This window comes from Arctopsyche grandis, chromosome 12 (assembly GCF_051622035.1).
Source record: "Arctopsyche grandis isolate Sample6627 chromosome 12, ASM5162203v2, whole genome shotgun sequence".
Lineage (NCBI taxonomy): Eukaryota > Metazoa > Arthropoda > Insecta > Trichoptera > Hydropsychidae > Arctopsyche > Arctopsyche grandis.
Window position 1 is genome coordinate 3,376,646 of NC_135366.1, and position 13,694 is coordinate 3,390,339.

The 13,694-nt window shown below is 28.1% G+C and overlaps 1 protein-coding gene across 6 annotated transcripts in view; it reads right to left on the reverse strand.

Annotated features, from left to right (window-relative positions):
• Window positions 1-291: 291 nt before the first annotated feature.
• The window catches only part of br (broad-complex core protein), a 42,881-nt gene continuing 29,478 nt past the window's right edge, over window positions 292-13,694 (reverse strand). For 3 of the 6 annotated variants that reach the window (XR_013261282.1, XR_013261283.1, XR_013261281.1), the window contains exons 8-9: window positions 3,404-3,709; window positions 292-874 (exon numbers count right to left, since the gene is read on the reverse strand). Coding sequence is in view for 3 of the 6 variants with exons in the window: in XM_077442427.1 (XP_077298553.1) it covers window positions 525-874 (350 nt within the window). In the remaining 3 variants the exon portion in view is untranslated. The remainder of the gene's footprint in view (window positions 875-3,403; window positions 3,710-13,694) is intronic. The other 3 variants (XM_077442428.1, XM_077442426.1, XM_077442427.1) reach the window with 2 other exon arrangements.

The window sequence follows — 13,694 nt, forward strand, 5'->3', positions numbered from 1 at the left end:
TTAGCAAAAATAGTTTCCATTTTATCAATAAACGTCTAAATTATAATTTTATTTCTTTTAATTAATTAATAATATGTATTTTTTTTGTACTGTTTATTTACACGTGATTTCACATTTACACACACACACACACACCCCAAAAATTTTATTATAATATTTATATATATATTATATATAATATAAATCGAAAAATTAAAATATACGTTGAAACGTCGAACGATACGCAAATCAATTTTGACTATGTAATTTTATATTATCTTTAAATGTACATTTCATTTTTTACTTTTTGTTGCAAATACCCTTTCCGAGTTTTTAAGTGATATAATAATATATACCGAAGAAGTTTACATATTGAAAACCGACAAAATCAAGGCAAGAAAGTTTTTTTTGTCCCTTAATGATATAATTTTTTTTTGTTTTGTTTTTCTTACTTATATAAAACATATAACATATTACAAAGTTCAATTGTAATACGGTGCAATTACAGTACAGGCTGCGATCCACTGGCGTTAGGTGAGCTGCAGTCATTGAATGCCCGGCGGAGGTTGGGCTGCGGGGTCCCCTGCCGCCGCCAGATCGAAGAGGTGATGGGGCGACGGAGTCAGGGCACTCTGCAGCGCCGATGTCTTCAACAGACGCTTGAGCATGCCGCTGGAGCCACGGTGCTGGAGGCTCTTGTGCGTTGTCAACGAGTTCTTGGTTCGGTAACGTCTGTGGCAGAACTCACACACGTACAACGTGTCTGATTGCTCGTGTTTGTCCTGGAAGTGTCTCTTGAGGGAGTAGTAACATGAGAAGGTACGTCGACAGTAGGGGCACTCTTGGGGCTCGTTGATGCCGCCGGATGTTGGCGGCGGCATGCGTAATCCTCCACCTGGAAACATCCATCCCCGCCGCAACGAGTCAACGTTAGTCACACCCTCATTTCAAAACTCTTTTCGTTTACATGTAAAGCTACGTGTATAAATCAATAAGCAATTTATTAGAAAATTAATTTTTTGTTATCTGTTTATTCCATATTATATAAGTTTTCGCATAGATATGTGTCGACGAAAAAAAATATCATATGTAATGTATATTAAGATGGCCGCCATTTTCGGTGAATGCAAATCTATAATACATTATATGGATTGATTATTATTTCCTTTAAGAAAAATTACATATATTACTTTATAATATGTGGACGATTCAAAATAAAATACTAACTACTACAATTAAAGACATATCCGTTTTAATTCAGTCAAACAATAATTCATTTAAAAATGATTCAGTATGTCAATTCAAATGTTCATTAAATCTTACTATAGGTTTTTCATTCCAAATTGACCCTTTTTAATTTAAAATTGACCTTTTTTTCATTACAAGCCTCTGCTAAGCTTGCTTTCGCTCGCTATTCTGACAACATTTGGATTTGAAATCTTACATTCTTCAATATTTTCAAATTGACATTGAAAAGGGGTCAATTTGAAATGAAAAAGGGTCAATTTGAATTGAAAAAGGGGTCAATTCGGAACAGTGCCGGTTTAAGGGGGGGGGGGTTGGGTCGAGCGGCGCTCGAGGGCGCCGCACGATGCGCCAAAGGCGTTCTAAAATTTAAAATTAGAGCGCCAAAAGCCACACAAAATTTTAGATTAGAGCGCTAAAGGCGAAATTTTTTTCTAAGAGTGTTTAGAAAAAAATGCCCGAGGGCGCCATTGGGTCTAAGGCCGGCACTGATTCGGAATAAAAAACCTGTATATAATTATGAATTTACAAATATATATACAATTCTCAATTTCGAACCACAAAATTTGGTATACTATCTCACTGTACTTTAATTTAGTCTCAAAATTACAAAAAAAAATCCGAAAATGTTGTCATTTTTTTTTTTAAGTAACGCCAGGCGATTTGGCAAAATAAAAAAACAAAATGTTTTTTTTATTTTAGATAAAAAAATACGAATACGAATGAGTAAAAAATGATCAATTGATAAAATAATGATAGTTAATATATGAAATATTTCATTCTTGTATTAAATTTCATTATTTATTTTGTACTTGTATTTATGATTAAGATTTTAATAATGAAACAATATAATAAAATGATTCAAAATATATGTAAAATTGTTGTGAAATTTTGGAGTATGTCAGATATTTAATAAAAAAAAATTGAAAAGAATTTAAAACTTTTCTTTTATAGACATCAGTAGTTGTGTTGCACATTAACAATGCACATTAGCACATGCACAATGCAAGTAGAGAGGCAGGTACGGCCGCACAAGTGGGGCGTGCACTACTTGCGCGGCCTTACTTACATCTCTACTTTTATCGTGTGTAAGCTCCTTTAGTTAGAATGATATTTTTCGTGTACACATAATGTAGTAACAGGAAGAATCGTGGTGTCGACATGTTGCAATACATTTAAAATTTGCACCAGCTACCCCGCCTGTGTGAATATTTACCGAATGCATTATGCGTTCACATTCACCGAAAAGGGCAGCATCGTCAAACCGACAACGCACATCCACAATTGTCTAAATACTGAAATTGTAAAAGAAAAACATTGATTATAATTGTAAATAAATAAACAAATGTTGACATGAATCATCAATTATATAAATATATATAGATTCGATAAACATATGTTGAATATAATGAACACTTAACAATACCTAGACATTAAGCCGATATATGATATATATAATATATATATAAAAGTATGTCATAAGTAAACTACACAACCAGCACTTCACGTAGAGGGAACGACAGTGACATATGTTTACAAATGAAAGAAGCATGCGGCAAGCAAACATTCAACAGTAATCTCATGTAGGTGAGGGGCGTGGGGTTGGGGTGACGGGTGAGGGGGGGGTCAGGAGTTTGGGGGTCGGAAAAGCACATACAAAACTATTTTAAAATTAATACAATTTTTTTTGGAAAATATATATCGTACACTTTTGACATGTAATCGAACCGATAACAATAAAAAAAAAACTGCCTTGGAGGTGCAATTTAATGAAAAATTAAAAAAAAAATAAATAAATAAACAATAAGTTATGAAAGCAATGGCAAAAAAAAAATGAAATAAAAGGATTCGTAAACAGAAAATGGACAGTCCTGAGTGTTCATGATTAATTCGACGTCGTCGTTGTAATAATAAGTACATATAACATTATTAGGTAAATTTTTGTATATATATAGATATATATATATATAAAAAAAATTGTTATATGAATTATAAAAATAAAAAAAAATAGTAGTATATGTGTGTAGTATATATATAATATAATAGTATATGTTAAAAATGTTTTATTTATTTATTTTGATGTGAGAGAGAGAGAGATACGTTCTTGAGCCCGTTGACGGTCTCAACGGGCAGTTACACCGTTATTTAAGAGTAAGCTCTGGAAAAAAACGTATCTAACCTTCAATGCTGCAATAGTTCGCCGCGTATAGATGTTGTTATTGAACCAGCTTTCCGATTCTGTCACACCAATGTCGCTTAGCCCGAGGTAATCACTAAAAAAACTTGATGTCCATCTCCCCCGGCCTGGACTTGTGGTACGTATAGATGTGTGTCATAAGGGAATTGCGCGAGCAGTAGACACGCTCGCAGATGCCACATTTGTACTCCTCCTGTCTCTCAGCATGCTTGTCAGCTATGTGTCGCTTGAGGGATGCCTTTGAGCAGAGCACTTTACCGCACAGCTGGCACGAAAACAATTTCTTGCCTGCAAGCAGACAACGGAAACACCCCGACAATGCCCCAACGTCACACATATATTTTGTAATAGCTGGGCGATTCATAACTAATTCATATATATAATATATGTATATACTATCTATTATACTTAACGTTAACAATCTATAATATGCATATAGATATATTAAGTTCATGGTTAAATATTTTTTTGTGGATTTTTCTTTTTAAAATTCATTTTTAAATTGATTTTTATATATTCGTTAGGTAGAGAGATAAAGTATTGTAGATAAAATAAAAAAATAAAAAAAGTAAAACATAAATAATATAACAATACACAATCCATTGCTATCCGTACAATATGGATTGCATATTTATTATAGTACATACATAGTGGTACACTTTGAGCCAGATTTAAATTTGAATTATATTCATTTTACATATTTTCTAGCGAATCTTTTTAATATTAACATACAAATTGAATACTTCGTTACATAATAATACAAGTTAAAAAAAAAATAGGCAATTTTTGAGTGAAACTTGAGTGTTTTTTTTTTTTAATAAACTATTTAAGTATATGAAGCAAATATTTCATCACAAAAAATCAACTTAAAAGAGTATATGTAGTGTATTAACACATTCAGCCCGGCGCATGATTTCATACATTTGCCCATGTGGCAGCACTGTCACGCGTATCGGCACCCAATTACGCGGCATTAAATCACTTTATATAATGAGTTGTCCCTTAATCTTTAGAATTTTATAGGAATTTTAGTGTTGGGGTGCTCAATGAAGTGGAACCGTTAAATTATAGTCTGCTATAGCACTATCGGCGTGGCCACCGGTGGTACACGCCGGGTTGAACGTGTTAAATAAAACATTTGATGTTGATAAAAATAAGTATTATAGTACAATTTGAACAGTATAAAAGTGTGTCATAAATAAGTCTAAAATGTTGCATAATAACAATACAATCAAAGTCAAAGCTGGTTCAAAATGTTTAGAACTTAAATTGAAATAACCTGAAAAATTTCTTGATTCATTTTGTAATTATAATAATAATAATTCATCAAAAAAATATTTACATATTATATGCTAGTTGAAAAATTAAGATTATATAATGCTTATCTAAGTATGAGAATAATGGTATAATGTAAAATATATATATTTATATAAATATATATGTATGACGAAGATATATATTTTTTTAATCATTCCCGTTGGCTTGCATGTGTAGAAAAATTAAACTACATTGATGATTTGTGAGAAAGCGGCGATTTTGGCTAATAATATATATATAATATAATATATATAAATATATATATATGTATATATATATATATAGGAAGATGATGTGTCATTTTAAAAGCAATGATAAATTTGAATCATAATGCAATTTTAGCACTATGTAAACTAATTTACACCCAGGACTAATAAATAATCAATAAAAGAAAATAATTTGTAAGTTAGGCGAGTTCAACGAAGAGGATGTAAATTATATTAAATTAAAAACAGAACAAAAAATTTTAAAACATACATACATATAGTTTTTTTAATAGGAAAATAAAGGCATTGTTTAAAATTAGTAGTAAATAAAAAAAAATTATACATTCTCGTCAAAATTTAAATTATTAAACATATACAATAATAATAATAATATAATAATAATAATAATAATAATAAGGGTATTTTAAGAAAAAAACAAATCATTATATTATTATTGACCCAATAATAGATACACATGCAGTAATATATTTGTGAAAATACGGCAAAACACTCGTATATAATAAATATGTAGTATGCAATTTTGACTTTTTACTATTCGATATGTATGTAAGTAATATGTATGCTTAGAATCTTTAACATGCAATTTAAATATCTTAATATGTTTATATAAGATGTTCAAAATGATAATATGTAAACAGAATCGAAAAGAATAGAAATTTCCCATAAAGGAATAGAATAAATAAATAACAGTAGATCATCTTTTACGTGTAATAATGTGTATATATATTATATAATAGTGTCGGTTATAAAATCAGGATTGTGTGGGATGTTTTAAAAAAGGAATTCAATTCATATTGATCTGGATAAAACATAAAACATGCATTAGTAAATGAAATCACAATAAAAAAAAGCTTTCCATTCACGACGAACGGGAAAGTTAGGGACAAATGCTCGGGTGCAGGTTATTATTATTTTTGTATCATAAAAATCAAACAGAAGCCTTTCAATCTGTGCTAAAGCTCTGGGACAAAAGATTGATATTTTACACATTCGAACTACATTAAGTTCACTATGAATTAAAATCGTGTACCTGATCGATTTTGGCACAAACGGCGCAAGTATTCGCACAAAAATTAACGTTACACTCGTCAACAGCCAATTCAAGTGCCATAAACTGGACTCGTCCATGAAAAGTCTCATCTATTTCACTTGAATAATAATGTAGATATGCATACAATTCAATGTACAAAATATCAACGTATATATGTGTTCATAAAGCTTATAATGAGTGTGCGTATACGTTCATGCACGTTCACTTAAAATAGAAAATGTAAACTCTCTTATATTAATATTTGTCATATTTGCGTACGGATATATAAATACATACATATATATATATATATATATATATTTGAAAAACTACCTGTGATAATACTCTGTATAAAATAATACCTGTAAGTAAAGATTAATGATAATAATAATAAATAGTAATAAATGTTGCATTCAGAAAGCGTTTAATATAGTATATTATATAATTGGACCATTAGGAAAGGAATAATCAGTACATGAAATATAATCATACTAAAAGGGTTTCAATTTAGGAAATGTAACTAAAATTCTAGCTCTAATCTGATCGGATGATTAAATTATAAAAAAAAGTTAATTTTTAAACAAATGTGTAATAATAACTTGTTCTAGTTTATTACAGTTAGCTTCAAGGCAAAATCTGACTGTATTAAACCGGAACAAGAATGTTGTCTATGCATAATATAATATATATTAATTAATAATGGTCTAAAAAGGCTAGAGTTAAAATTATACAAATTCCTAAATCAAAAGCGCCCGATGATAATATAATAAAATATATATTTAATGAAAAATATTTTTTATAGATCAATTTATTTATTAATTTTTATAATTTCAATCCAATCTTGTGTTTGTATTCAATATATTATAATTTTTCTCTTATTCATAGAATAGCAAGTACTTTTTTATTATTATTTTTTTAGATAACGTTCCTAGTAAAACATTAATATATACTGCCTATACAATTATATTCTATATCAGTCCATTAAAAGTTTAGGTGAGAGAAAAGTCGTTTAATAAGTAAGAATATAAATGAAATGAAATTAAGTTAAATGGCACAGAACTTGGTAGGCTGCATTTCAAAGATTGATGGGTAGTGTTTTTAGTTCAAAATAAATTAGAATGTCTTTATTTCATTACAGAGACCATTATGTTTCATCAATCGTTGATTTTGATTTTTAATCAATCCTACGTTTACTTTGTGACATTTTACTCGTGAATTGATTTCGTTTAAAGTATGTAAAGAGAAGAAAATTCGATTCGTTTAAAAACTAGTTATAGAAAATTAATTTGATGCTGTAAATTAAATGTGTAATAATAATGGATGGAGCTGAAAATGTTCAAAAGTTTATTAGTCTTTAGGTCTATTATAAAGTTGTGATATAAAATAAGACTTACAGAGTCTGCTGGAGATACAGAGATAATAATAGTAAGTGATATAAGATTAATAATATCGAGTGCCTGTTAATTAATTAATTAATAAACGTACAATGAAATATTTTTGATTATACATGTATACATTACAATATATGCAACAGTTTAAAATGTATAAAGAATCAATACAAATAATAAAAAAAAAAGATTTTATAAGTCGGTTCAAACGAATTTGTTCTTTAGCTCTACAAAAAATATATATATATATATATATATATATATATATATATATATATATATATATATATATATATATACATAAATGAAATTTGAAAAAATAATCAAATGAATAAAAAAATGATTTTTTTAGTCACATTAAAATTTGTATCCCACACACAATAGGATATTATAAAAAAGTAAATATATATATATATACGTGTTTGGTGTAAACGATCGACAAGCGCCAGACAGACTGAACCACAGATTAACTTGATGGCTCCTTTAAACGCAATTGTCGACTTCACGAATGATAGATTGCACATCAGATGACGGGTAACCTTTCGATGTGCACAGATGCAATTATTAAAATTGAATTGGATCTATCTGGCGAGTTTAATAAGGCAAAATTCGGAACTAAAGTATCAGGAGCACAGAACGTATACAAGTAGGTATGTCGGGACATCGGGGAGATTTCGCTTAGTGTAAGTGCGAGCAGTGCGCACGCTAAGGTACACGTGTCGTTAATCTATGGTTCAGTCTGTCTGGCGCTTGTCGATCGTTTGCACCGCATCGATATATACATGTACATATATATATATATATATATATATATATATATATATATATATATATATATATATATATATATATATATATATATATATATATATATATATATATATGTATATATTGTCTTCTAAATTTTTTTTTATATAAATATGAAATAAGCAGAGCACCATTTTATAGAAAATATCTACAGCGGAGTTTTTCATCAATCGTCTGATATCTTAATTTATATAATAGTAGGTATGTGTATAATATAAACATTATATTATAAATTACAGATAGCCAATGTTATTGGCGTGTTAAATTTAGTCATACATAATATACATACATAGATGTATACCTTATATATAGAAATAGAAACAAACATGCACGAGTTTGCCACGATGATGGTGTACGAACTTTGGGCAAATTTTTGATGAATCTCACCCATTATTACTATTAAATTTTGACTTTTTTCTCTATATCACTCTTAATTCATACGTGTGTGTATATATTTTTATATATATATGTATATATATACTATAAAGTAAAAATTATATTTTCTAGTATATTTTTAGGATTCTCTCGTATCTGAGAAACGTTTGCCAATCGATTGTTGTATATTAAATCAAGACTCAAAATTTTAAAAACGTTCAATTTAGTATTATTTGGTAAAGCGAAAAAAATATCTAATCCACAAATACACTTAAAGAATCGAGATCAAACTTAACAAGTTTTAGCATCCAATTTATTTTGTATTAAAAAGATGCCATATATGTAAGTAAGTATTAATAAAAACTCCTTAAATAATATATTCATATATTGATTAAAAATTCGGAATAGTGATGGTTAAAATTGGACTTCAGATATAGAGCACAAGTGAAAGAAATCGGAAACAGAGATAAACCGTCTTTGGCTGATAGTGGAATGTAGAAATAATAATATTTTAAATTTACAAATACCAACTATTGATGATTTTTCACACTATAATGCATATTGAATATTATATGTATTTTGATACCGGGGAAAAGGTTCATCGATTATATGTATTACATAAAAATAATAGAAGTCATAATCAACATAAATTGTATAGCCTCAAATGCTTCTCCATTAACAAATACACAATTATATATATATATATATAAATGATAATAATATTGATTTTTTCGACCGTCATAAAACAAATAAATATATAACTAGAATTCATATTGCAACAGATATTGATTATTATATTATATATATATATTTTTTTTTTGATTCAGCATTTTCGTTTCTTTTGTTTTTCATAATAGAAATATCGTTGTTTAAAAAGTATATCAAAAGAATATTTGATATTTTTAAGAGTGAAATAATAAATAAAAAGAATTAGATTTTTTGGCACATATACAAATATTATCAAGAATAAGGTAAAAAATATAAGTAGAAAAAAAATTACTTGAACTTTTAGGCATTATAAATATATAATTATATTCAGTCATTGAAACTTATATCAGGTTTGAATGAAAAAATTTAGTGATTTTCTTCTTTTTTTTTTAAAAAAAAGAAAGAGATAGCAATTCACAATGCAAATTTTATCTATCCCTTATTGCTGAATATTTTTTTACATAATTGGTCCATTTAAATATTTTATTTAAGTTGAATAAAAAAGTTACCTGATATTGGAGAATAAATAATTAATTAAAATATGATCATAGTCAAAATTTTAATATATAAAATAAAAAAAAAGTACATTCATACATGTGTATGAAGTTACATATAATGTAACAAACAAAAAATTGTTTAAATTTAAAATTATCAATATAAAATAATATTATTATTAATAAGGTAAATAACAAGAGACTTTCAGAACAAGAATTATAATAATAATATTTAGATATTATAAACAAATTTATATAATTTTTTAAAAAGATTTAAAAAAAACAGGTCACAGAAACAGTCTTAAGAGTATTCGTTCAACTAAAAAAAATAATAATAATAAACAGTATAAGCAGATTTTAAGATTTATAAATAATCATCCCATAACCCCTCTAAATAATAGTAAAAATATTCTTAAATGGCAAATTTTAATAAAATATTTTTTTATTTATTAAGAGATAACAAACTACATAACCTATTTTTTTTTTTTTAAGTTTAAAAGTTATAAAAATTGAGGTGGAATGTTGTCCTTTTTTAAAGGATTTTTATCCACACCTATCAAAGCCCTTCAATTATTATTGAATTTTCGTCAGTGACTTTTTTATTACACTGATTTTTTTTTTTGTATCACAAAGTGATATAAAACTAACAAACAAAAAATATTTACAAATATAATATGCATTGTACTTTCAAAATATTATTACAATGAAGTTTTTTTTTCTCAATACAAAAATAACCTTGCTTTAATGTTTAGAAGTTATAGAATTTGAATCATGAATAATATTCCTAAATACATACAATGAAAATATACTATAATAAAGTAAATGTAAATTGTGCTATACGTCTAAAAATTTTGTTAGGAAACGAAAATATAACGAAACTGACAAGATTTAGGTGCATCATTTCAAAACAGCATTAAAGATAGTATATATATATATATATTAAAGAATGGACCGAAAGTGTCAATTAATGAAGTGTAGATCTCGTTTATTCCGTAGGAAGTACAAATGAGATCCTCAATTGGAATCTGAATAGTTCAAATGACCAAGACAGGGGTCATAAACACTTTAGTAGATCAATGACTATGTCAAAGAAGTACCAAATTTATAGCACAAATATTCTTATTATTATATTTCAAATGAATAATTCAAATTAATAGCCACCGTTTGGACGATTTGCCCGAAATATAAAAAAATAATTGCAAGGTTTCATCGGACGCTATCGAGTCTCATAGATTTTCCAATTCGAAAATAAACAAAACCCCATTATTAATATCAATATAAACCATATTCCACTGTATATATTGCGAGTACGTACGTATACATAATATATTATATTATTTTAATAATAATAAAAATGATAATATGAAAAATTGAACACATACTTTTAAATTATTAAAAAAATTCTAAAATTTTTTTAATATAATTAAAATTTACTTATACATATCAAAATTATTAAAATATAGAATTAAAAAAAATGTATAAAATAACACACTTGTCGTTTTTTTTTTTTGATTATCTTATCGTATAAACGCTAAACACGTTATTAGAACAAACGTGTGCTTAAATTTATTTTTACTTTTTGAACAATTTCAACGTGTCATAAAAACTAATAGGATCTCGTGTGAAAAATTAATAATTATCAATAATGATAATATAAAATATTAAAAAAAAAAAAAAATAGTAGAACAAACATAAAAGAGATCATTTAAAGAGTTTTGGAACGCTCGCTTAATTATTTTAATCAATAAGGAAGTTATACTTTTTATACCAAAAAATATGGTATTATAATATCTAAATATGTATAGAAATAATTTTATTTTCTATACCTAATATTTTTTCATCGTACGGTGTGCGATCGAAAAGTTCGAGGAGCTATCGAAGGAAATAGATATATAAATAGATAATTCATAATCATTGGAATCCCTTACCTGATTTCTTGATATTGAAAGGCCACGTATTAATTATTCTAAATAAAAAATATTAATTTTGACAAAATGTTCAAAAAATTTAAACCGCATAAGATTACGGTACCACTCTCCATCCCGCATCCAATCCACGGCAGCTTTTTCATTAAAATGCTAATAAAACATGTTAGTTTTCAATTTTTATTTAATATATATTAAAGCTTTAGCTTAAAAACAATTAACATAAATTATAATAAGTAAAAGTGATGATCCATCAAAAGTGATTTTCACCACTTCAAATGCCAATTACTTATCATACATCGCTCACTGCTTACTAAGATATAGTCCATGTCAGTATAGAAATGATACCAAAGAACTAAAGCTTCAATATTTTAAATAAAAGTACAAAACAAACTAGTTGTATTCGAATTTTGATGCTGAAGATTAGATTCTGGGTGGAGAATGGTATTATTGCCTTAATTGTAGTGAAGTTTGATGTAAAAAATTAACCAGACAATCATGGATAGGAGCCAGGACGGAATTTTGGATTCGGAATGGGATTAAAAAGCCTATTAAGTATTCGACAATACCTCGAATTGTTTGAAATGAACAGTGTGGTATTTTCTAGGGAGTATGTATGCCTGAACGGTTAATCGGTTTCAACGTTAGCTCTCGGAACATGTTCGGATCGCACATCGGTACGGTTGTGAAGCGGCAGACGCGACGAACTAAGCATCGAATTGATCTTTGAATTTGAAAAAGACGTTGTCGAGATGATGCGGAGGCGGCATCTTGATATCGACGGGTGGTATCGGTGCCGGCGGTCCCTTTTGCCGACGGTGATAGATGCTTTTGTGATTGTTGAGCGAGTTCAGAGTGCGAAACACTTTGTGACATAGGCCACAGCGGGCCGAATGCAGCGGCTGAAGATGCTGTTGCTCCGTATGCCTCTTCAGCGTTAGGCGTGTGGAGAGCAGCTTACCGCACACGTCGCAGCGGTGGCCCGACCCCAGGGGTCCCACTGCAGAACACCCAACCACAAAGTAACGCATTAGTTTTCACGTACATATGTTTGTTATCTAGCATCGAACCACTGTTGCTCATTGCTTTATAATAAATCATTCACCGATATATGTTACATTATGTACATCACAAAACTAATCCCGAAGTATGTATATTCCAACGAGTGAATTTGTATATTATAAATATTGAGAAACAGCAGTCGTTTTAATATTTCATAATAAATATGTGTACGGGGGTGGGGGGGTGGGGAGAGTTTAATTTAAAATTACTATTCATTAGAAACTATATATATATATGTGTAATAATAATAAAAGAGAAAATTATTTCCAATGAAAAAAAATGAAATTATTCCTATTCATCCATATCCCAGGAAAGTACAAAAGCAAAAATAGTGTAATTCTTTATCATAAATAAAAAAAAACATGTAAAATAGGATAATGCAAATCCAACACCAGTTATATTAAATAAAAAAATAAGGACTGTTTGCCTGGAGCAAGTCAAATTCGTTAAGTTCACTAGAACTCTAATTATTAATAAAAAAAATAAAAAAAAAGTAAAAAAAATAAAATAAAAACAGACAGCTAAGTAAATAGACAAAACAATAAAGTAAAAGCAGTGATGATAATAATTCCAACAGGTCCCAAAAAAGCGGAACCAATTGGCACAGTTGTTGCCAAAAAAAAAGTAATTTGCACAACCTGGGAAAACGAAAGTGTATGAAAAAATTGGAAATTGGTTTAATTTTCTTTTTTTTTTTATATATATCTGCGGTTCAAACGTCATAATTTTCTATAAAAATAAAATTTTATTTTTTTTAACAATGCCGAAGTTTTCTAGATAGCGTACTTTGTGGTTGGGCCGTGTGTTTTTCTTTTTTTTTTACTTATAAATGACAAGGGCATACTTTCATGTGACCCAATTGGTTCCGTCAAAGAAATATACACTTATATATATAAAATAATTTCATATTTAACATACATATAAATATATATGCATATCA